The sequence below is a fragment of the Equus quagga genome, chromosome 1, assembly GCF_021613505.1.
Source record: "Equus quagga isolate Etosha38 chromosome 1, UCLA_HA_Equagga_1.0, whole genome shotgun sequence".
Classification (NCBI taxonomy): domain Eukaryota; kingdom Metazoa; phylum Chordata; class Mammalia; order Perissodactyla; family Equidae; genus Equus; species Equus quagga.
In genome coordinates, this window is record NC_060267.1 from 56,873,726 (window position 1) to 56,900,015 (window position 26,290).

Below are 26,290 nucleotides of genomic sequence, written 5' to 3' on the forward strand. Positions count from 1 at the left end.
CAGGAAAATGACTTGATCAGACTTGTGCTTTAGGAAGATAAGTCTAGCAGCGGTTTTGTCCGGAAAGGATAAGTCAGATGCAAATTGTAAGACTAATGATACATCATCCTCATTATGTGTTCCTGAGTTCAATTTGCTGGGGTTTTTTAATGATGAAATACAAATAACACAAAGTTTATCATTTTAACCATTTTTAAGAGCACAGTTGAGTGGCATTAAGTACATTCGCAATGCTGTGCAACCATCAGTGCCGTTTGTCTCCACAACTTTTTCTTCTTAAGATTTTACTTTTCCTTTTTCTCCCCAAAGCCCCCTGGTCCATAGTTGTGTCTTCTTAGTTGTGGGTCCTCCTAGTTGTGACATGTGGGACGCCGCCTCAGCATGGCTTGATGAGCGGTGCCATGTCCTCGCCCAGGATCCGAACCAGCTAACCCTGGGTTGCCAAAGCGGAGTGCACAAACTTAACCACTCGGCCACAGGGCCGACCCTTCCCCAACTTTTTAATCATCCCAAACTAAAACTCTGCACAACCGTCAGCACCACCTGTCTCTAGAACTTCTACATCATCCCAAACTAAACTCTGCACCCATTAAACAGGAACTCTTTCTGACTTCCTCCTGCAAACCTCTGGCAACCACTATTCTTTCTGTCTCTAGAACTTCTACATCATCCCAAACTAAACTCTGCACCCATTAAACAGGAACTCTTTCTGACTTCCTCCTGCAAACCTCTGGCAACCACTATTCTTTCTGTCTCTACGAATTCACTATTCTAGGTTCCTCGTATAAGTGGAACCACTCAGTATTTGTCTTTTTGTGTCCGCCTTATTTCACTTAGCATAATGTCTTAAAGGTTCGTCCATGTGGTGTCATGTATGAGAATTTCATTCCTTTTTAAAGTTGAACAATATTGCAATGTGTGTATATACAACACTTTGTTTATCCAGTCATCTGCCAATGAACATGTGAGTTGTTTCCACCTTTTGGCTATTGTGCGTAACGCCGCTATGAACATTACTTTGTGGTATTTTTGCTGAGGATTTTTTATATTTATATTTCTGAGGGTTTGGGTCTATAATTTTCCTGTAATGTCTGTCTTGTTTTGGTATCAGGATAACGTTGCTCTCCTAAAATGATCTGGGAAGTATTCCCCCCTCTTCTATTTTCTGGAAGAGATTGAGTAGAAATGGCATTATTTCTTCCTTAAATGTTTGGTAGAATTCACCAGCGAAACTATCTGAGCTGGACTTTTCTTTGTTAGAAGGTTTTCAACTACAAATTCAATTTCTTCAATACATATGGAACTATTCAGGTTATCTACTTCTTGAGCACATTTTGACTTGTGCTTTTCAAGGAATTAGTCCATTTCATCTGGTTATTGAATCTATGGGCATGGAGTAATTCATGGTATTTCTCTTATTACCATTTTAATGTCTATAGAGATCCCTTCTTTCATTCCTGATACTACTACTTTGTGTCCTCTCTCCCTCTTTTTTTTTCCTTGATCAGTCTGGCCCAGGGTGTTTTCAGTTTTATGACTCTTTTCAAAGAACGAGGTTTTGAGGGCCAGCCTGGTGGCCCAGCGGTTAAGTTCGCACGTTCTGCTTCAGTGGCCCAGGTTTCACCGGTTCAGATCCGGGTACAGACCTACGCACTGCTTGTCAAGCCATGTTGTGGCAGACGTCCCACATATAAAGTAGAGGAAGACAGGCACAGATCTTAGCTCAGGGCCAATCTTCCTCAGCAACAAGAGGAGTGTTGGTGGCAGATGTTAGCTCAGGGCTAATCTTTCTCAAAAAGAAAAAAAAGAACCAGCTTTTGGTTTCACTGATTTTCTCTACTGTTTTTCTATTTACTATTTCACTGATTTCTGCTCTTATTTTTATTATTTCTTTCCTTCTGCTTGCTTTGGGTTTAATTTGCTCTTCTCTTTCTAATTTCTTAAGGTGGAAGCTTGAATTATTCATTTGAGACCTTTCTTCTTTTCTAATATAAGTATTTGATGCTATACATTTCCCTCTAAGACAAACTTCAGTTGCATCTGACATGTTGTATTTTCATTTCCATTCAGCTCAAATATTTTCTAATTTTCCTCTCTCTTTGACAGATGGGTTATTTAGAAGTCTATTTGTTTATAAATGTTTGGGGATGTTCCAGATATCTTTGTGTTACTGATTTCTATTCAATTCCTTTGTGGTCAGAGCATACTTTGTATGATTTCGATTTCTTTAAAAATTTTAAGACAAAGTTTATCTTGGGGAATGGTCCATGAGCACTTGAGAAGAATGTGCATTCTACTGTTGTTGGATGGAGTGTTATATAAACGTCAATTATCTCAAGTTAGTTGAAGTGTTGCTCAATTCTCCTATATCCTTGCTGTTTTCTATTTGTCCTATCAATTATAGGAAGTGGAGTATTGAAGTCTCCAAGAATAACTGCAGATTTTAAAATTTCTCCTTTCAGTTCTATCACTTTTTGCTTCACACATTTTGAAGCTCTGTTGTTAGGTACATATACATTAACTATTGTTATATATTTGGGGTGAACTGATCCTTTTATCATTATACAATGTCCCTCTTTTTCTCTGGCAATTTTCTTCGTTCTAATGTCTGCTTTGTCTGAAATTAATATAGACGCTCCAGCTTTCTTTTAATTAGTATTTGCATGGTATGTCTTTCTCTATCCTTTTACCTTTACCCTAGCTATATCATTACATTTAAAGTGGGTTTCTTGTAAACAGCATGTATTTGGGTCATGATTTTTAATCCAATCTAAAATCTCTTTTTTTTTTTTTGAGGAAGATTAGCCCTGAGCTAACATCTGCTGCCAATCCTCTTCTTTCTGCTGAGGAAGACTGGCCCTGAGCTCACAACCGTGCCCACCTTCCTCTACTTTATATGTGGGACGCCTACCACAGCATGGCCTGCTAAGCAGTGCCATGTCCACACCCAGGATCTGAACCAGCGAACCCCGGGCCACCGAAGCAGAACGTGCAAACTTAACCACTGTGCCACCAGGCTGGCCCCTGAAATCTCTGTCTTTTAATTGGTATGCTTAGACCATTTACATTTAATGTAACTACTGACATAGTTGGATTTGGATCTACCATTTTATCTTTTATTTTTGTCTCCCCTCTTTTTCGCTCTGTCATTACCTCCTTTCTTTCCTTCTTTTGGGTTATTTAAAAATGTTTTAGGGGCCAGCCCCAGAGCCAAGTGGTTAAGTTCATGTGCTCCACTTCAGTGGTCCAGGGTTTCACCAGTTCAGCTCCTGGGTGCGGACATGGCACCACTCATCAGGCCATGCTGAGGCGGCATCCCATATAGCACAACCAGAAGGACCTACAACTAGAATATACAACTATGTACTGGGGGGATTTAGGGAGAAGAAAAAGAAAAAAAAGAAGAAGATTGGCAACAGATGTTAGCTCAGGTGCCAAGCTTAAAAAAAAAATTTGGGGGGGGGGGGCTGGCTTGGTGGCAGAGTGTTTGCACGCTCCAGTTTGGATCCCCGGCACGGACCAAGCACCACTCATCAAGCCACACTGTGGCGGCATCCCACACACAAGAGAGGAGGATTGGCACTGATGTTAGCTTGGTGACAATCTTCCTCAAGCAAAAGATGAAGATTGGTAATAGATGTTAGCTCAGGGCTAGTCTCCCTCACCATAAATTAATTAATTAATTAATAATTTTAGTATTCTATTTTAATTTATCCATTGGTTATATCTCTGTATTTTTCTTTTAGTGGTTGCTCAAGGAATCGTAATATACATACCTAGCTTTTCATAGTCTATTACAGTTTTTATTTTACCACTTCAAGCAAAATATAAAGACTTTATGACTATATATGTCCCTTTCCCCTCCCCTTTTCATTGTAGTTGTCACATATATCACATCTATGTACACTGAACCCCCTCCTGACAATGTTTTAACTTAGCTTTCAATAATCATTATGTATTTTAAAGAACTTGAGAGGAGGAAAACATAAGCATATTCTATTTACTCACATACTTATTCCTATTGCTCTTCCTTCATCCTGCAGTTCCAACTTTCTCTTTGGTATCATTTCCCTTCAGCCTGAACAATTTCTTTTAGCATTTATTTTAGAGCAGGTTTGCTGACAAAAAATTCTTTTAATTTTCCTTCATCTGTCTTTATTTCACTTTCATTCTTGAGGGATATTTTCACTGGAGATAGAATTCTAATTTGACTGTTCTTTTATTTCTGCACTTTAAAATGTTGCTCCCCTGTTGTCCAGACTCTATGATTTCTGAAGAGTAATCTGTACTCATTCAAAACAGTGTTCCTCTATAAGTAATGTATCATTTTCCTCTGGTTCTTTACAAGATTTTTTTTTAAACCTATTTTTTAGCAGTTTAATTGTGATGTTTATGGGCATGGTTTTCTTTGGGTTTATCCTGTTTGGGGTTCACTGAGTTTCTTGAATCCATCTATTTGTGCCTCACCAAATTTGGAAAGTTTTTTAGCCATTATTTCTTCAAATATGTTTTCTACACCACTCTTGTTCTTTTATGGGACTCCAATGACACAAATTCAGACCTTCTGATATTGTCCCATAGGTTTCTGAGACCCTGTTTGTTTGGTTTTTAAATCTTTTTCTTCTATATTCTTTGGTTTGGATAATTTCTATTGATCTCTCTTTAAGTTCACTGACTCCTCTTTCCTCTGTCATTTCCATTCGCTATTAAGACCATCCAATGAATACTGTATTGTTCCATTCCAAATTTTCCATTCGGTTCTTTTTTATACTTATTTCCCTGCTGAGAATTTCTACCTTTCCATTCATTTCAAGAAATTCTGTTTTACCTCATGGAGCATAGTAACAACAATTGTCTTAAAGCCACTGGCTTATAATTCTAACATCTAGATCATCTCAGGGTGGCCATCTGTTGATTGACTTTTCCCTTGAGAGTTGGTCAGATTTTTCTGGGTCTCTGAATGATTAGTAATTTTCGATTGTATCTTGGACATTTTGATTACGTTGCAAGACTCTAAGTCCTCCTAACACCCTCCAGAGAAAGTTGATTTTGTTTGACAAGGCAATTAATACAGTTAGGGTTATACAGGAAGTTCTGTCTTGCCTTTTGTGGGCAATGGTTCCCAAGTCAGCTCCATTTTCAAAGCTGTTTGTGCCTGCCCCATATATATACAACTTGGGTGTTAGTCTGGGACTTGGATGGAGGTTTACATTGTAGGTTAGTTCTCAAAGCCTTTGCTATGTTTCTTTAGCTCTGTTGCATGTAGAAGCACAGGGCTGAAACCAGGACTTGTGTCAATTCACATAGAGAATTAGGGGATCTCCTTACCCAGCTCTCTCCTCTAGAATCTCCCCTACTCTCCAGGTCTCAGGGGCCCTTTTTCCCACTCCTCAGGCTGAAAAGTGAGGGTTTCTCTCAGAGTTTTAGCTTCTCACACTGTCAGGCAGTTCTTATAGCTTGAGCTGCCCATAGGATGAAGCAAAAGAAAGATAAAATATATAATAGGCTTTTCTTCAGTCTTCAGACTACAGGGGCCCTTGTTTCCCTTTCCTATGGCACTGACAGGCTGTTTCTCAGGATCTTTAGGTGCCTGTGCCACCACCATCACTGCCACAGTGGCAGTTCAGCTTTGCACTGCAACTGGCTTCAGGGTAGGGCTAGGAGAGAAAAAAAGGAGGGAAGGGAGAGATTCTCTTCATACTTGGTAGCTCACAGGAGTCCATCTCTAGTCTCCAGACTAGAAAAGGGGTTTCTCTCTTTTTTGTTGTTCTCATCCACAGTTCTGTGACTTGGCCCACTCTTGAGTTAAAGCCAACAGATAAAGAATTAAAGAATAAAATCATGACACTCATTGCCATTCTGGTTCTTCCAGTTCTTACTTCCTTCCCCAATATGCCTGTTACTGCTTACTTTCAGAATACTCAACTAGTTTTTTTTCTGTATTCTGTCCAGAACTTTTTGTTGTAACCAGTGGGAGAGATACGTTGTAGTGAACTTACTCTGTTTTGGCTAGTATTGGAAGCTTAATCTCTTTTTATTATATGGAGTTATGAAATACCAGTAACAGGTAACAAAACCCTGAATTGGAATGGATGTGGGAATGGAAAGGTGGAGAGAGTTTCAGAACCTCTACAAAACTAAGACTTAGCAACTGGCTATAAGGGCTTCAAAGTTTACTCTACTATTACCATATGCTAAAATACAATTTATAGATTCCTAGCCTACCAATGATCTGTTAAGATAAATGGGCACCGGAAGTCCTCTGCCCTGCTGCTAAGGAAGTTACACTCTCAGAATCTACACAAGTTCTACTCTTGAATTAATTTTCCTGTAGAAATCAGGCTATACATGCTAGTGTAATACTTCACATGTACATCACTACAATGTCAGTGTGCTATGCTTCAGTAGGTACACATGGGCTAAAAAAGCTCTTGTGAGTTGACTTAGAAACCTAACCACCAACTAAAATATTGTTTTTGTGAATGTATTCTGATATCCAAACCCTTGTAGGTTTACGCCTTTTTTAATTCCTTTGCTATCATTTCAAGAGTTTCAGGAATGTTTTCAATCTGCCATATTTAACCAAAAGTCCACCAACCAATCTATAAAAGGAGACTTCTAGGACATGGCCCATCTGAAAGATGAGGACTGTCTGTAATTATTTCCATTCAGTGTACCATTTTCCATTATTTATAGCCGTTTTTCCCAGATGCTACAAATATCAATAAAGGATTTAAACTGCATTTCTTTTTGAATACAAAACTACTCAACATGATAAATTCGCTTTAAAACTGAGGAGAGTTTTCTAAGACATTTTGATCCTAAATATCTTGATTTTGCCGTTTCTGATTTGCTCTAAGCTCCAGGCTTACGTCTGCAGTAAAATCAAGCAACTCAAAAGAATTTCATCCTAATCCTGTAACCATAGACAATGATATATTCAACATGTTGATCTAGCTCTGAAATCTATCTGTCACTGCTGTCTGTAATTTATCTTAAATATTATGATATCTTTGGGAAAATACATTTCTAAAATATACCTCCATACATCAAAATCTTACTTGTGAAATGAAAAACACAGCAAATGGTTACTAAAGGGGAATAATATAAAAGAAACAGTCAAATTCAGCTTTTCATTACATTCGTTTTTATTTGATATAACTGCAACACAATAGGTTCCCAACTTAAAAAAAAAAAACAAACTTGCTTTTTAAACTTTAGAGTATACACTAAAAAGATTAAGTATTTCTTAAAAGGTAAATCTTACTCAAATGCATCATACACATGTTAGCACTTTCACCGCTGGAGCGTGGGCTTTTAAAGCAGGCTTTCTCAGTTCAAATGCTGTCTCTGTCTCAAAACAGTCCTGGACCGTGGTAAATTACTTAATCCCTTTAACCTCAGTCTCCTCAGAAACAGGAATAACAGCATTTTGAAGAAAAGTTGTGAGAATAACCTATATAAAGCCTTAACATAGTGCTGGTAGACAGCAAATGTTCAATAAATGTTTGTTGGATAAATGAATTTTTCGTCCTAACTTTAACAGCCATCTTATTTACTTTTAAAGCTCATATAGGTCAAATCCTACTATAACAAACTTCAAAAACTATTAAATCCTTTATTGTAATAAAACTATATATTTTGTGTTTGGTCAAAATTCAAAGTTATTTATTAAACATCTGTTTTTATTATTATAATTAAATGAAGAGAGTTTGAGACTTTCACTTCTTTATTTTACTCGTCTAAATTCATCCAATTCAAGAGAGGGATAGTTATCTCCTTAGGTATACTAATTTTTTTAACCTACTGAATCTAAAAAAAACTCCATGAGAAAACACCACAAACATCTATCAACTCTACCTCTTGCAATGTCTAAATATGGTCTATGGCACACAGAGGCCAAAGATCTTGACTATACAGATCTTGAGGGGTACAGAGTCTTAAAAACAAGTCCTGAGTGAACCTGGGTTCATTGTCCAAAGGATGATGAGTGAATCTATATTCATTTACATACTATTTTCTTTAGAGAATATGTAAACCATATGCAATTAGGATATAAAGTATTTAAATTATTTAACAACACTTGAGAGGTACCTGTGATCCTGAAAGCACCCGGGGTAAGCCCTGCTGTGAACTTTTGATGACAGAGATTGAAAAGGCTTTTAGGAATAAACTAAAACCAAATGACTATGGCTGCAAAGGCAATCAGTACCAGATATTAAGGAGAAAAACAAAAGCAAAACAAACCCAGAAAGGTAAATAGATCCCTTCTCTTCCGTTCTTTGTTGTTAAACCGATTTCATTTTTCTTTCTTATAGAAATTCATTAGAAACACTTTAATATGCATGCCAAAGGCTGCCTTCAATTTGCACTCATGTTTAATAGTGGAGAGAGCAGTACAGGTGGCGTAGAAAAAGCAATGGAACTGAAATCAGAATTTATGAGTTTCTGTCAGATCTGTCACCTCACTGAGCCTTAGTTTTCTCATCTGCAAAACGGCAGGGAAAATGTCTGCTTAAGTTGTGATTATAAACTATGGTAAAATAAATGAAAATGCCTAGAACAGTGCCATTCAGTAGAAATATAAGGTGAACCACAAATGTGAGCCACATATGTAATTTTACATTAAAAAAATAAAAAAGCAGGTGAAATTAATTTTAATAATATATTTTATTTAACTCATATTCAAAGTATTAACAGGTAGAACAAATAGAAAATTATTGAGATTTTTTTTTTACATCCCTTGTTTTGTACTAAGTCTTTGAAAATCAGTGTGTATTTTACACTCATAGCACAGCTCAATTCAGACTAGCCACGTTTCAAGCACTCAACAGCCACATGCAGCTAGCGACTGCCATATTGTAAGACAGCACAGGCCTAGAAGCAAGGTGAGGCTTCACATGTCCATTAGATCCAAATAGTATTTCCTATCACATAAACCCTGTGGGACTTAGGAAAGTTATTTTTAAAATCAACCACATTAAAGAGAGTTTGTATTTTTATATTTTTGGTATAGTACTATGTGATTTAAAATCTAATATGTACTACTGTAATAAGCACTTAAAATATTATCTATACTGATTAGACCAAGCATTTACCAAAACAAGAGCAACCAAAAGTGATTATTATAAGTCACTAACATTCATTTATTTTATATTTATTTTTGTGGTTATTTTATTAGGATTTGAATTATATATTAATTTGACATAGAATCTAATAACCTCAAAAAAGAAAAGAAAACCTGCTATTACCGTAAGCGCACAAACAATTCAAACTATAAGCTACAATTAGGTTAAATTACACCTTCCAGCAAAGAAATAGGAATAGAAAACAAAGTATTTCTCTAATTACTAAATTTTTCACTTCACAGGATCTACCATTAGTAAGTCGTGTTACAGTTTTATGAGCTTTCATTTTTTTCTCATAAAAACTTAACTGTATTCTCTAAATAATAGGAATGACCACCTATCATGACAATTAATTATATGTGAATATAATTATAAGTAAATATAGCATCATTTTAATGCAATTCACTGGAGTTAAACATTAAATGTTGCTTGTATTACATTCATTATTAAGATTACACTGAATAGTATACCGTAGGCAAATTCTTGTATCTTGAGCTCAAAGAGTAGGGTGGGAAATGCATGGAAAATATTTCTTAACTGCAAGGTCTTTTCAAATGTCATCCACAAAGCACAGAACATGTGCGTGCACACACGTTTACATACTTATTACTGTGCTCTCTGTTTCTCTGTGTGGAGATGCTCCTGCAGTTTATATATTTTCCATCCCTTTTTCTCTAGGTTCCCCAATAGTCCAACACAAGTGGTCAGATAAGACACAAGAGCAAAATGGAGACAGAAATATTAGATAGGTGATTGCTACCTCATTTCAAATTTGACAAGGACCAGTTAGCCACCTAATACAACTTCAACATTACAGAGTGTTATGAAATTCTTAATGAACAAAACTCTTTGGACTTTGATTTTTCATTTGTTATGCAAAGGATGGCACTTCTGGAATACGGGCCCCTTCTGTCAAACATATTATCAAGGAGACTCAGTCAGAAGTGATACACAAGGAAAGTGCCACTAGATGAATCATTAATTCTATGTTCTACAGCACCATCTATTGTCCTTCTGTGGTCTCCTGACCAAGAATTCCTCCCCCAGCCCTGCTCAGGCTTAAAATCTCTGATGGGTTCACAATGCAGAGCGGTCTAGCTGCAGAAAACAGGGTTTAAATATTTACGTCATCATATTCACATTGTTTTCATTTAAACCTTCCCAAGGAAGAAGCTATTCCCTCAACTAGGCATGCATTTCCCAAGCTAACCAGTGCTGACCCCTGAGTCACTGACACTAAACACAAACACACTGTACAACTGTACAATTTTAAATACTTGGCCAAACTAGAGAAATAAAACTACCCAATGAATTCAGAAAGACTCACATCTGGCATTTCTGTAGAGAAGGAAAGGGTCCTGGAGCTGGAAATCCAGGTCTTTTGTAATGGGTTCTGTCCTATTTTCCATGCTCAGCCTATTCATAATGGTGAACCCATGCTTTGGAGAGGCAGATCTAAAAATCACGAGGGGTGGGGAGGATATGAAAAGACAAGGCGTTCAGTACAGCACACTTCAGAAGACCTACATTCCCATGTGTCCCTCAACCTTTTTGTATGGATACATGGCTCTGTGCAAGCAGACTGTACACATATAAAGCAATGATTCTTTACTATTGGCTAATAAGACTAATTTATGTACCAATTCATATGTAACACACACACGATTATCATCACCATTCCACTGGTAAAATCAAGTCCTACTTATTTAACTACGTGAATATATGTGTATGCATGTGTGTGTGTGTGTCTATCTATCTCTTGTTTCCCTACCTAGGCTGTAAATTCCTTTAAGGCAGGGATGGTAACCACTTTTTAAAAAATTACTGAGAGATATTTTTAAAGAATCTCGATAGTTCATACAGAGTGTACATCACAATTATACAAAGAAATTCTTCACAGAAAATGTGAGTGTTGGTTTGAAATTGAAAGCTGCAAAATTTCTTACAGAAATGATGCAACTCTGGTGAATGAACTTGTGATAAGATACAGCATAATTAAAAGATTATATAATTTAATGCAAAGAGCAATTTTGTTTTCTTCAATTTAAAGCAAACAGCTTCACAGATTAACAATTATAAAAGTTTTTCTCCATAAAAATATGGCATTTAGTGACTGTTTAATTTTCATTTCATTTAATAAACCTTCAGTGCCTCCTCTCTGTCAGGAAGAAAGAACCCAAATTATACAGAGTATAAACCCTAACAACTACACATCCATTTGTCTACCCTTGGGTGACAGCGATGTAGTATTTCAACTGTGCAACTTCTGGTGACAAATGAAACACCACATGCTTACACACTGAAAATGAAACAAGCAGAGTTCATTTATTTACTTCAATCTAGGGCACCGGGGTAACAAACCCACAGAAATGTTATGAACAACAGGAAGAAAAAGTATTTATATGTTAGTTTTATTTCACCTCTAATCATCTGATGCTGACAAAGAAGTACAATACAGCTACCTTACCACTTACAGAATTTTCTTTTGAGATCTCCAATTTAAAAATTGATGGAAGGCAATCTTTGCCTAACTTATTTTACAAAGAGGTAAAGTGGTGGTAGGCAAATAACCAATACTAGAAATAATCACAATAATCATTTCAACTTAAATTCTGAGCAAGAACGAAAATTGACTTCCAAAGATCTCTGACAGAGGGTCCTCTGGAAGTGTCAAGTTCAGAAATCACCAGTGGGTGTCTCTATGAACTCTCTATTACAGAAAGGAAGACATGGGAGGAAATAAAGGAAAGAAAGAAATTTTAAAATGGGATTAGGTGCTTTTCTACAGAATCAGAACTTGATTCTTTAATTATTTCATTATCACAACAGGATCTTACCTCTCTAATAGCATGGGTACTATACCATGTCATAATTTATAAAATAGGTTCGGGGATGAACATGCCAATCGCTCTAAAGCACTATCTATAAGAGAAGTCAAAATATATTACTGGCAGCTCCATTACCTGTACCCAAAACTCCCTTTTGATTTTTATGAGTTTTCTGTCATTCTCTACTGAGGAACGACCTCAACATAGTAGAATCTGGCATCTGGCAGTGGGCGGGGGGGGGGGGGGGGGGGGGGGGGGGGAGGGAGCACTCTGGTTCTTGAGAAGTTAGATTTGGGGAAGAGATTAACAAGTAAGGAAGGATTTGTTTCTCAATTTAATGGTTTGTTTAATTGACAGCTCCATTAAGAACTCAGAATATATTAAGAAGTACTTGAAAATACAAACCGACATTTGGTTTGGGAACAAAAGAGAAAACACTTGTATAATCTGCCACTATTCTGTACTCAAAAAAAGAAAAACCCTACTAAAAATCCTTAAAATAAATCATTAATGCATATTAATATATCTTTTCTTTCACATCTCAAAAGAATAATACTTGTGAGAAATGAATGAGAACGCATATTGTGTGCTTAGCTCACAGTAGACTTCAATCGTTTGGTTTTCTTTCCACGTTTCAGAATTCTTAAGAGCAGTCTATACTGAATAAACTCACTTGGTGGTGTGCTCTGGTGCTTTTGGAATATTTTGGAACATAATGTAAACTAACACAGCCAATGACTCTTGGGCACTACCAACACTTTTCTGAAACAGTGAATAAACTGACCTCCTCATTACCTACTCTGACGGCCTCACTCATCCCCTCTTTTCTTTCCACTCCTACTGCTGTTTCCCCCTCCAGCTACGCACATAGACTTCCACCATTCTTGCACTGTGCCCGCAACTGGCCTCTTTGTAGTGTTTTAGTTCTGCTTGTATCTTTATGGCTGACTCTTTTCTGTATCCTTGCTGGCCTGAAAATGCAATCATCAGCCCTCATCAGTTTCCTCTCCTTCAGAGAACACTTTTTCTCTCACGGTTTCAATGAACAAATTAAGGACGATGACCCCAACTCTCTACCTCCAGCCCTGACCCTTTCTATCCTGAGCAGCTGAGCATCTCTATTTGAATGCCCTGCTATCACTCCAAAATCATTATTTCAAAATAAAATTAAAACTTATCCTCAGACAAGATTCTTCACCTCCTATCTTTCCATTCACGAATGATTTTCTCATTCTCTCAGTCTATTTCAAAATCTTAATGTTATTTTTAAAATTTCACACTTCCCCTTATACATGCATTCTTTCAATAAATCCTTTTCATTTCAACTTCTATCATTCCAGTCCATCTTTTATCATCTCATATCTACTGCCCTGCAATCATCTTCTTAATGTCCTCCCTAACTCCAGTTTCTTCTAGAACCAATGCATCCTTATAATGCTAATACACTGACCTCCCCCATACATTTTGTCATAATTCTATTACTTCTCTGTTCATAAACCTTCAATGACTCCCTACTGCTAAGAAAATAAATTTCAAAATCCTTAGTCTAACACATCCCAAGCCAGCAAAATCTCTTCACCTTTATTGTCAACTTCTAAATAATATAAACCAATACGAGCCCTCTGCACCAGAGTCATTTTACTTACTGTCCCTTTAACACACTAGGTTCTACAGCTCTACTTATCCCACTCTTCCTACTCAGACTGCCCTTCCCTCTCCTCAATGCAGGCTGAGTTTTACCTTACTCCTGAGGCCTGCTCAAGACTCACCCATTCTGTAAAGCCTTCCACAATCACAGCAGACCATTCACTGCTTATAACCTACCAACTGTCTATCTATATTATGTTTTATCTTTAAACATAAAATGTTATGTGTAAAAAACATATACTTGTGCGTGTGTGGGGGCACGTGTGCATTTTCTGTCTCCCCAATCACACTGTGAGCCCTAGAAGGGGTTGTACGAAGCCTTTGCACTTTATCTTTGCACTCTCACTGATGGTGACAGACTTTAGCTATGACATTTTATGTAAATCTCCTTAAGCTAGTTTAGGTATTAAGACAATATAAATACTATACATCTCTGTGTGCATGTGATATTAATATCTGATAAAAATTACTAATAACATGAATTTATTAGATCTATCCTGAAATATATCCTATTATCTAGACAATTAAGGTCTCAAAGACATCTTTAGTTTTGGATCACGCTTCTTTAGAGTGAAGGGTCGGGGCAGGGGAGGTGACCAATTATACTATTTTCCAAATATTGATTAAACAATCTAATAGTCTTAATAGTGTACTTCTAGTTCCTAGCCAATGCATTGTATCAAGAACTTTGCACCATTCATTTGAATTAAAGAGTAAATATTTAATACTATTTTAAAAAGAACACAAAGATTTAAGTTCATCTACATTGAAGTTTAAATTATATTCTGAAATTAGTATTCATCACACTCCACCAGGTGACATTATTCAGTAATCCCTCCCTTACATCAACGAATAACTTCAAACTAAGATTCAGTTCTTTACTTCTCTTTGAAATAAAACAACACTCAAAGAAGAGTGACACAATTGAGCTAAAATATTATTTCAAAGATTGCCAGTTATGAAAGTAAAATACTCTTACCTTGTGTAAACAAATAAGGTTCCTTCCACATCAGTCTTCTCCTAAAACATAAAAACAAAACACACAGCAAAATATGAAGTACATTCTCTTCATTACAGTAACCATTCACAGAAGTTAGAGAACATAAACTTATAGAATAGGAACTTTATCCAGTTTCAAGTACAGCCAAATCCACACAGCATGCAACATGAGGGCTTCTTCTCAGGGAAGGGAGGAAAGAGGTTCTCTGCCTGACTGGTTCTGCTATTAAGCAGCAGGAAGCAGTCATTCTCCTTTTGTCATTTACGAAATAAACCATCATTATCTCTCTTTACCAAAAACAGGAATAGCAACACACCTCTGGCTGAAACAGTAAGAAAATACATGTACTCCATGGATTTCATTAGAAAGAAGAGATTATAGTAAGTGTGCTGCCTTTTCCTCTATCCTCCAAACTGGGGATATGGCAAGCTGCAGAAAGCACTGGCATCTGCATTTCGTTATCCTTCTCTTTATTTTCTGGGTTCATTTTCTCTTGCCATATCCTGTCACCTAGGAGAGCAGATGATCTGCCAATACCTACTTTGACTACTACATAGAACGATGCTGTACTTTTCAGACAAATTAGTCACAACTTGGTGCGGAATGTTTAGAGTCAAGTTCTGAACTTTGAAATAAAGTTGGACAGAAACACAACCAAGCTTGGACTCAAAAAATCTGCCTGAGAAAAACTAGGCGAAGCGGTAAAATTAAAATGATAAACCACCATTTCAGTTCATTTGGAAAAGCTCTTTTCCACCTTTCCAAAGGCAAGAGCCCAGGCCCTGATGAAAATGTTCATCAGTATAATACATATGAAAAAAACACTTAAGTATCTATTTCTTTGATTAAGTAGTAATCAGACTGTTAGAATTCAGAATTTAAAATGTACTTTCGCTACTTACATGGTTTAATTTCAGCATTCTATTTAACCTCCCCAAATTTATTAATAATATCCATTACCAAAATCGCTCGAAAATTTACTCCATAATTTTGGTGAAAAATACACTAAGAACAAAGGTGTAATATTAAGATGGTAATTTTTAAGAGGCACACCAAAAATTGGAAGTATGATCCTGTCACATGCTCAAGTAATTGCAGCAGTTTTCTTGGTCACCTTAGTTTAGTGGGTCTCAAAGTGGGGTTCCCACACATCTGGGAACTTGTTAGAAATGTACACTCTTGGGCCTCTCCCCAGACCTAGTGAATCAGAAACTCGGGGGTGGAGGGGGCAGGCAGCAACCTCTTTTTTATTAAGACATCCAGGTGATTCTGCTATGTGAGAACTCCTGCCCTGGTTCAATAACCTATGCTCTTCCCCAGAGAACTACGTTAGGAGTCGTGGACACAAAATCCACTAAGCCCCAAATTAAATTAAACATCACCAAATACTGTTTTTTAGAAGCAAATAGCTATTAAGAGTAAATTAGTAACAAGATTTTTTAATCCTCATATTATACAATATGTAATTAGAAATAAAGAATTTATCAGTTAAGACAATTTTAGCCAGTCTTTTCTCTAATATATAACATTGCTAAGAAAGTTAGAGTTCATCCTTAAACTGGATACACTATGAAGTTTGTATAAATCAGTTCAATGTACTATGAAAAGCATCCTTATTTCTCAAATGTGGCCCATTTGCCACTGTGCTTTGAAAAATACCCTGAATCAAAGCGCAAAAACTATACAGAAACATCTTTCTTTGTAAACAAACAGCGTCAATTCCTATCTGCTGAGAAATCTGTATCGTGGGTGCACTTTAAACACTAAGAATTACTTAAACCATCACAATCTTAATCATTGAGAAAATGGCCACTACAGTACAATAAACGCTACCCAAACAGTCTAAGAATTTGTAGGCATCCCTAAAGTCTAACTGGTACAGTTGCCAAGTGTATACTAGCCCATAGAGCCTTTAAGTATAAACTTGTACAAATTAAATATTTGGTATTATCTATTACATTGATAGGAAACTGAAGCCAAGATACAGGTGATGGAACTAGGTCTTAGAACCTAAATGCACTGTCGGATCACTTGCTACAAACCCACAACACTTTCCTGTCTTCCAGTATCTGACCTTGGACTGTTTCAACTTAAAGATTCAAATCGGGATGTTTACTTCTAGCAGCACATGTAAAACTAATAGCTTTTGACTGTTTCCTTTCTTCCTTGATGAAGTAGTAACAGAAATCACCTTTTCTTTAAGGAAAAAAAAAGACTTTGCCCATTTCAGTTTTGAAAAACCCAGAATCAGAAATGCAAAAAGCATGCTTCTCCTTAGTCTCTAACTCATAACAAACAATTCTTAAAACTGAGATTTTTATATAGCATTACACACAAAAATCATGAGTTTGTTCACGGAACGGAGTTATATTTCAGCGATTCCAACATTGGACCTGGAGCGGGATTCTTGCCAGGTCATCCTGGGCTAGTTTATTACTCTACATCTCAGCTTCTCCCCTGAAGAGAGAGAACCAGCCTACACCACTCAGATCTTTTGATGACAAACATTTTTAAGTGCTCTATGACACCTGGATAAAAGGGGCTTTGGAAATGTAAATTTCGGGTCCATTACGGCTGTGTTTCAGACATAACAGACCAGAAATTTGAGCTGTTTGCTCAAATTCATGCATTTTCCTGGTCCCTCCACAGTTATCCAAGGGTAACTCAATTTTTTTTTACTTCTGGGCAAAGCCCAGGGTTAGGGGAATGGGAATTAGCTAAAACAAGATTTTATTAGGTCCTCCAAGTAAGGACTTTTCTCAGTTCTAGGGGATTTTAGCTTAAATTTTAAAAGTATAATTTAATGATTTAATGTTATCCTCTTACGAAATAGAACAAGTGCTAAAAAATTTAGCTCAAAATTAAAGTAGAATATAAAATAGTGCTAGTTTGCAAATTATTGGGACTCAGCACACAATTTGACACTTTTGAAACAACTCAAAGCAATTTATATCTCACTGATTATTCTATGTTAACATAACAAAAAAACCAGGTCGTTTATCCTTCGAAATCTCTCAGTCATGCATGTAGCATCTGAGTCGCTTATGAAGCTTTCAAGAAACATCAGATGCCTGCGCCTCATATCCAGAGATTTTTATTTTGGTGGGTCACACTTTTTAAAACTCCAAGTGATTCTGATGCACAGAAAACTACTAGCTAGGAACAACAGGACACTTGTTACTCTAAGGCAAGGTTTCTCAAGCTCAGCATCTTCAACGTTTGGGGCTGGATAACTCTTTGTGATAGAGGTCTGCCCTGTGCATTGTAGGACATTCGGCATGCCCAGCCTCTACCATCCAGGTGTCAGGAACAAGCTCCCTCTCTGTGTGACAACCAAAAATTTTCTCGATACTGCCAAATGTTGCAAAATCAACTCCAGTTAAGAACCACTGCTGTAAGGACTGAGAGGTGAAACCACCACCACGGTATATTCTCTAATTGACACATAGTTACTTTGGGGGCAGTGGTCTCTCCTGGTAACGGGAAACAGGTCTAGCTCTAAAATTCCTATCCCCGTCATGAGGCAATACTCCTCAATCCTTTCTTAAAGTAGCTCATTTTCTACCCCCCTTCATTCCTAACTCCTCCTGCTCTGATGCCTGAAGTCATTCTTCATCTATTTGCAGCGTAATAAGAATTCTTTACAGCCCTAATGCCTTTACATCCCACGCACCTTCTTGCAAATACTTTCTCCTCCACTCTCCAGACTGTTCTTTACACTTTTATTAGGTTTACGTTCAAAAGGCTCCTCAAAGGCCCTGAGTGATGGCATGTGGAGTTGGTGGTGACAATTTGTTTACCTCCAGCAACTGCAACTAGGTCTCTCTCTGTTTTCTGGATACCAAAGCCTTGAAGACTAGTACTTTGAAAGAATGACCGTTTAGTGCATGAATGATGCCCTGTCTGAAGGCAACAAGTCCAGGAAGCAGGAAAACATAACTCCTGTAAACAATGCATTGTGGCACTTCTGTCTTTTGATGAGGCTTTGGTGGCAGGGCTTCACTGGGTATCTAATAAACCTTGGTAACTATTTTAACATGTATCTATCACACGCTTCCTGTCAAAAGCCTATGGGAAGCAACTGTTATTCATGAGGAATGCTCTCCTCTACATGTTAACAATTTCTCAGGATTCTCCAGACTCTAATCCTACTGTCATCAGTTTACAGAACTACACATTCCTGATCCTTATCTACTACAGAATTACCTTGACAGAATTATGACATCATGCCTTTGGCATTTTTCTATAGAGCAGTATAAGAGCCATATGTAGAATACCTTTGTATTTTTCCTAAATTGCCAGTGAAAATTGTCCACTATATTGCTCAATGTCGTTCATAAAGACTCAGGTGACAAACTCCCCTGAAAACCAGGGGGAAATAACCTCTTTCCTTATCAACAGGTATACTTCCTATTACAGAACAACGAACATTAAAGAGCCCCCTCCTTCCCTTTCTTGCTTGGCCACAGGAGAGCAGACTGGAATTCCTCACCCCTTTTCAGTAAATTTCCTCAGTTAAGAACTTAGAGCAAAACTGTTCTCTCCCCCTTTTTAGGACCTACTTCTTTATTTTTTTATTTTTGCTAAAGATTTTCAGGTGAATTTTTAATTACAAATTGCTTAAGATCTATACGGGGGATAAGCAGACCATATAATTGAATGTAGGTGTTAAAAAATATATAAATTTGTTCAATATGGATGTTTTCCTTGCTTAAATTTTGATGTTTGTGACTATTTGGGAGAATACACTAAAAAATAATCTTAAATCCATTCATTCAGGCTCAGTTCTCATACTGTTTTGTAACTCATTAAAAAATAACGGATGTTTACACAAAAGATAGATTAATATTATCTGGGGCAAAAATCACTACGAGGAAAAGAGAAAAAAATTACATCTCTCTACATTCAAGTGGGAGGGTCACAAAATCGCAAGTAGCAATTCCTGCAATAGGACTCTAGCGTCTTAATGCTCCTAGCCGATTCTAACTGTGAGGAAAATTAAATTTCATTCCACTGCTATTTATTGGCCTTCTGCTTTGAGAGGAGCACTAAAATAACTCGGCTCCCAAATGGACTCAAATATCAAACTTATTTTGGTCTCGGTGGGCTGCGGTGTAATCATCTTTCCAAAGAGCGTCAGGCTTCTTCTAAGCGTGAGACCCAGGGTTTCCTTTCCCGACGTTTGCTCTTTCTTGGTGTGTCCCTGAGCTCAAACTCCAGCTTCCCCTCTTTCGAGGGCGGCTGTCTCTCCGTCCCGTCTAGGACTGACGCTGCAGAGCAGAACTGCCGTCCTCCGGCCGCCCCGCCGAGCCCGTCAGCGCCGCGGCCCCGCTCCCCGCGTCCCGCCCCGATCGGGCCGCTCTCCCAACGCGGGGCTCTTGAATATTTAAGTCTTTCCCCAACTTCAGGCGGGTTCCCAGGTCGGCCTCCCTCTCCCCCAAACCTCGGCCCCGGGGTCCAATTCCGCAACTCGGCCTCCGTCCGCCGCCAGGCCGCCGGCGCCCTCTCCCCTGGCCGGGCTCTCCAGGCCCGAGTCGGACGACCCCCGCCCCGCCCCGCCCGGCGCCGCCTGCGCGGCCCGTCGCATCCGCACGCACCCACTCGTTAGCCCGATGGCCGAAAGTGTACAGAGCCACCTGGCTGGCCACGTCCACGATGCGGTTGATATAGGGGTCGTGGCGCTGCAGGGCCGCTAGGCTGATGTCGCGCCCCTTCCCCACCAGGCCGCCCGCCGCCACGGCCGCCATCTTCCCTCCCTCCCCGACAGCAACACAGGGAGCTCGGCAGCCACTCTCAATTGATAGCAGAACGAGCGAGCCCCCTCGCAGCCGGAGAACAGTCGCGGGACGCCCTCCTCCAGCCCTGCCCCGCCCTCTCGTCCCGCGGCGGGCGCAAGACAGTACTAATCGGTGGCCGCGCTCCCTCCAGCCGACGATCGTTGCCACTGGCAACCAAAAGCCCAGGCTCGCGGTCCGCAGCCCTTTTCCCCCAGGAGCTTCTGCCTTCCCGTGTGAGCGTTTGAGCTGCACGTGCGATTGGATGTATTCTACGCCTTGGCACGTCTTTGTTTTGGAGCTCCGTGATCAAACCCGTAATAATAATTAAGCCTCAAACATTAATAACTGAAGAGAGAGAACTGTTATTTCTGTATGCACTAACGCCCAGTGGTTCTTAAAGTGTGGTGCTCGAACCCCTGGGGGTTCCTGAGACCCTTTCAGGGGGTCTGCCAGGTCAAAACCATTTTCGTGACGATGCTGAGACTTATTTGCCTCTTTCACTGTGTCGACCTTTGCACCAATAATGCAAAAACAGTGGTGGAGTAAAAGCGTAGGTGTTTCAGCATGAACCAAGGCAGGGGCCAGCGTCACTTGAGAGTATTCATGATAAAGCAGTAACAATTAATTAATTTTGTTAAAGTTCAACCCTCGGCACACTTTCAAAATTCTGTGTGAAAAAACAGAGAGCATGCGTAAAGCATGCGTGCTAAATACCTAAATGCCATATTTGTCTCCAGGAAAACCCTTCCGTGCTTGGGTTGCTAGCCGAACTAGGGTTTTTATTTTTATTTTCATGGAACACTGTTTTTACTTGAAGGAAGATGGACAAACTATAGTTATTTAGACAGCTATTTGACAGACATTTTTCCGAAAATAATGTGTACCTATTACTTCCAGGAAAACAAAGGACAATTATTGTTGCCAATGATAAGTTGTGAGATTTCAGACGGGAATTAGAAGTTTAGAAAACATATATCCATCCACTGCCATGAGTTTGACAGCTTCTCAATACTTAGTCTTTTCTGATGAGATCAATTGTAATATTAATGAGTATGATTTTTAAAAAATAATTGCATAATGAAAAGTGTCAACATTTGAAAGATCTGCTTAATCAGTGACCCAATAGTTTCCAAATGACCAATTTCTGATGTTACATAATCATGCATGGGCAAAGATTCATTCAAGGACTAATGGATTTTAACGTAGCAGAATATGAAAAGTTAAGGGACAGGGTTTCAGATAGCACATTGCAACTAACCTTTGAGAAACTACTTCTTATCAAGTTTTGATGTATTATCAAAGAAGAATATCCACAACTATCTGAAAAAACTATTAAAATATCCATCCCTTTTCCATCTACATATCTTTTGAGGCCAGAGTTTCTTCATAAAATTCAAACAAAACAAATGTAGCGATAGATTATAGTTATGAGAATCTAGTTGTCTTCTACTAAGCCAGACACTAAAAAGTGATTTGCAAAAATGTAAACTAATGCCAATTTCTCACTAAATTTTTTTGTTTTGGAAAAAATATATTTTACATAAAATATGTTATTTATATTTACATTGAATTGCTTTATGTTGTTATTTTTAAATGAATGAATATTCTTTAAAGTTATCAGTTTTAGTCTCCAGTATGGTGAATATAGATAGATAAAACTCAAATAACGGCTCTTTTAGGGAGTCCTCAAGAATCTTTCATGGTGTAAAAGGGTCTTGAAATGAAAAAGTTGAGAACCATTGACCCAAACCATTTTTTTTTATTGAATATTAGGACAATTGTGCAGAAATACTTACCCACATTCATGAACTCTTACCATATTAGATATAGAAATATCATAGATATGGCACAGGTAGCCTCTCAAAGCAGTTACCTAAATAAATTGCAATAGAATCTTTGTAGTCAGTTTTAATTTTTTTTACACTGCTTGGTTAAGCTCCATTTTGGATGTTCAGTCCCATTGACACCAAGCCTGACTTCCCAGTGGGGGAGAGTACAGCAGTGGCTTTCAAATTTTTTTGACTGGGGCTGCGGCTCACTTGCAATCTGGCCCAGAAGATACATTATATATTTATATCGGATATTAACTAGAACAAAAGTTTCATGAAAACTTAATATTAATTAAGTGATATTAAGTGATATAGATAGACAGATACATATATATTTACATATGTCATTTAAAAAACACTGATTGTGACTTCTTAGTTGATTTCATGACCATCTAACAGATTGTGACTTGCAGTTTGAAAATCATAGGACTACAGCAGCTAAGCAACCACGTAAAGCCGACTAGACAGATGCCCATGTTAGTCTACCAGCTTGTCTCCAGTATTACTGCACTCTCCTTCCTCTTGATCACATAGTACTAAAAACAAGCTTAATTTGTCATATGGGCAAGGAGAATTTTGTGATGAACTAGTGTGAGATAATAGAAAAAAATATATATATGTATATAGGTCTCTGCCCCCGGTTCCTAGCACAAAGCTCCTAAACCCCTTTAAGTTCCTAAGTGATAAGAACAGTAGGAGCCTCTCTTGTTCTAATGTTTGTCTCTGACCTGTCTCTGACACAGGGCCCCTAAAACCCTTGTAAATTCTTTAGTGATAAGAGCACTGGGAGCATCTTTTGTTCTAATGAGGCACTCTGGGTGGGCTCCTGGATGACTTCTGGATGCGAGCTGGTCACCAAAAGACCAAGCCATGATTAGAAGCTTGGCATTTTCAGTTCCATCCCCTCATCCTCCAGAGAGGGGAGAGGGGCTGGAAATGGACTTAACAATTGATCATGCCTATGTGAGGAAGCCTCCATAAAATCCTGATAGTATGGGGTTTGGGAAGCTTCCAGGCTGGTGAACACATCCACACACCAGGAGGGTGGAGCACACCTACTCCACGAGACAGGGTCTCCTGGTGTGGGACCCTCCCAGACCTCGCTCTGTGTATCTCTTCATCTGGCTGTTCATCTGTATCCTTTACTGTATCCTTTGATAAACTAGTAAGTCTAAGTGAGTGTTTCCCCAAGTTCCATGAGCTGCTCCAGCAAATTAATCGAACCCAGGGAAGGGGTCTTTGGAACTTCTGATATACAGCCTGTTGGTGAGGAGCACAAGTGATAACCTGGGCTTGTGACCGGTGTCTGAAGTGTGTGTGTGTTGGGGGGCGGGGGCAGTCTGTGGGACTGAGCCCTTAACCTGTGGGATCTGATGCTATCTCCTGTACATAGTGTCAGAATTGAGTTGAACTGTAGGACAGCTGGTGTCACAGAGAACTGCTTGTTGTGGGGAAAAACCTCCACATATTTGGTGACCAGAAGTGTCAGAAATGAAGTGTTCTGTGTGAGTAGTAAAGGAGACACATGGGGAAGAAACTCGTAATAGGGAAGAACTGGGTTTTTCCCTACACAGGTGGAAAAACTATAGATTTTCCTTTATAACGAGTCTGGCACTCTCACTTGATTAGCTCTGCTAATTTTGATTATTCGGCATGAACCCACAGAGTCTGCTTTGCATTTGCCTTGCACGTATGATGAGACATTTCTTTCCTTTTCTCCAGCTCTGCCTTTAAGTTCTGTAATCCTTACACAAGATCATTTTCCTCTTAATTTTTCAATTTTTCCACCTTTAAGGTGTAAAGGGTAAATCTTGGCCCCCAAATTACTTTCAGCTCAATAGACAAAGCAGGCAATACAAGGGCCATTATGGTGTCTTAAATATTCATACAGCAAAAATGCCCGATAGCCTGAGTGACCTATACGACCACAATCATAAAGTATTTATTTAGTGTCCACTGAATGAAATTCGTTCATTCATTCTTCACCATTTATTGTTGTTTGTTGTGTCTGTGCTGAGATTACAGGATCACGTCATCCCAAGTCGCTGATCTCATGAATGAGTAAGATGAACATACTATTATCTTGCTTATTGGTAGATTCACACACGTGGACAACACACCATTATGATTCTTAGTAAAGAAGGATCTGTTTGTTTTCAAGAATTAATGGAGAAAAATGACCCATGTCCTGTTTCCACCTTCCTGTAACTGAACTGTTTTCTTCCAAATATCCGACACATTCCCCTCTCTATTCCTTTGCCCATTTGTCCCCCGAGCCTGGAATGACCTTTTCCCAGAAAGCTCACCTCCCGCCTCCCTCTCCAGAATCCTTCCTTCCCAGGACCTCTTGGTGCACCCTTGCTGTTTTTCTCGTCATACTTTAACTCACTTTATCTCAAATTATAGCCATTTATTTAATTATTTAGTTGGTTATATATAGTTTTCCCACTTCTAAAAAGGACAAAAAATTAGTCACTGTATTAGAAGAGAATTATTACAGAAAATCTGGGCTGAAAACAGTTATTGCAATTGACAACAAAGTTAGCTTTGAGTTTCTTGACAGATAAGCAAAAAAGGGGAAATAGTAAGTTTCATAATGGTTTATTTTTTTATATACTTGCTTTTCACCTGGTTGTCTCCTTAGGGCTTCGATGCCTTGTGCTGAGTAGAGATTTAGTAGTAAGTGCTTATTCTACTGGACTAAACCCTGAGTTAGTTGAATTTACTCACTAAATGTCTTTTTTCTGAGAGCCCTTGATTCACAGCATACTGAAATACAAGTTGAGGTAAAAGAGTATACAGTCCCAAGTCCTGATCTTTCAGAGTTCGCATCCAAAGGCAGACAGGAAAACATGGAAAGGCGGTTCTTTAACTTCCCTATTGTAGAGAGAACAAAAAAAGAAAGAAAAAGGGAAAAAACATTGAAGATGAGAAATCACGCACAAAAAAAAGGTAGACAATGTCGTAATGACTTCAGCATTGCCATTTTGTTCATCTCCTTGGTCCACAGAGTTGTTCTCTTTTTTATATTCTGTTTTCCCCAATTTTTAAAGCTCTGTCCTTCTAGGATGAAGCCAGACTTCTGCCTACTTTCTACCTGAGCAGTCTGTGTTTGTAAAACCAGGTCATTATCACTTGTCCAAATATACTAAGTTGCAGGCTCTATATATGTAAAAGATCGTTTTAAACAGGCAGATTCTTTTTTAATCCATATAACTTCAACTTCCATCGGGTTCCACAGTGCTGGTATACTCCCATGTGTTTTCAGAAGCCTCAAATATTGGTGACTTGGGTTTCATGATTATTTTATAATTGTCATTATGAGATTAAATACGTGCTAACACTTGGTGTTATAAAGTTGTATACCACAATTTAAAACAAATTTTAGTATGATAAAAATAACGTCTGGGTCTGGGATTTTTCTAACATTGCAATGACTAAGATAAAATTCATCACCTAATCAATCAAGGTAATTGTAAGAACATAGGATGTTTAAATTTTTTGAAAATAGGGCTATAACTGAAAAATGTTTGGTTTTGTAGCCATATATGGATGTTTGTATACAAATATAAACCAACTTTTTATGGCGTAATAATCCAGAAACATAAATACACAGTTCATTAGTGGTCTTGTCTTTATTGTGTAAATAACCTCAAAATTTGCACTCAACCTGGAGCAGAATGTATTGGAATGGAGGGGAAAAAGGAGCTTCCAGGATGCCCCCTAAGAGGCTGTGACTCTAAAACGACCTAAACAGCCTCTGATGCGCTGCTCATGCTGCCTGTATGAATTGCCCTTTTTGCTAGGAATTTTGTACTAAGGGATGACAGAGTGAAAAATTAATGCCCTCTTTCTCCCAGTGGAGGAAAACAGTTTGAAGCCATGTGTTATCAGTTGTTTTCAATGCATGGTTCATTTCTTTTTTAAGCAACAGAGCACAGTGGAAAGGGCACCCTTTGGAAAGGGAAACTAGTTTAACCTTCTTTTATCTATGTGACCTTCAATGAGTGACCTCATTTGTAACTTGGTGATCATAATATTTGCCCTACCAATATCATGGGATAAATGAGATCAAGTGAGA

At 38.3% G+C, this 26,290-nt stretch overlaps 1 protein-coding gene across 4 annotated transcripts in view; it reads right to left on the bottom strand.

Moving 5' to 3' along the window:
- DCP1B (decapping mRNA 1B) overlaps positions 1-20,350 on the bottom strand; it is a 52,132-nt gene extending 31,782 nt beyond the window's left edge. Inside the window, exons 1-3 of one of the 4 annotated variants that reach the window (XM_046679002.1) lie at positions 20,201-20,350; positions 14,583-14,623; positions 10,456-10,583 (exon numbers count right to left, since the gene is read on the bottom strand). In XM_046679002.1, the coding sequence (XP_046534958.1) occupies positions 10,456-10,583; positions 14,583-14,623; positions 20,201-20,350 (319 nt within the window). The remainder of the gene's footprint in view (positions 1-10,455; positions 10,584-14,582; positions 14,624-20,200) is intronic. The other 3 variants (XM_046679010.1, XM_046679018.1, XM_046679026.1) reach the window with 3 other exon arrangements.
- Between the last annotated feature and the right edge of the window lie 5,940 nt (positions 20,351-26,290).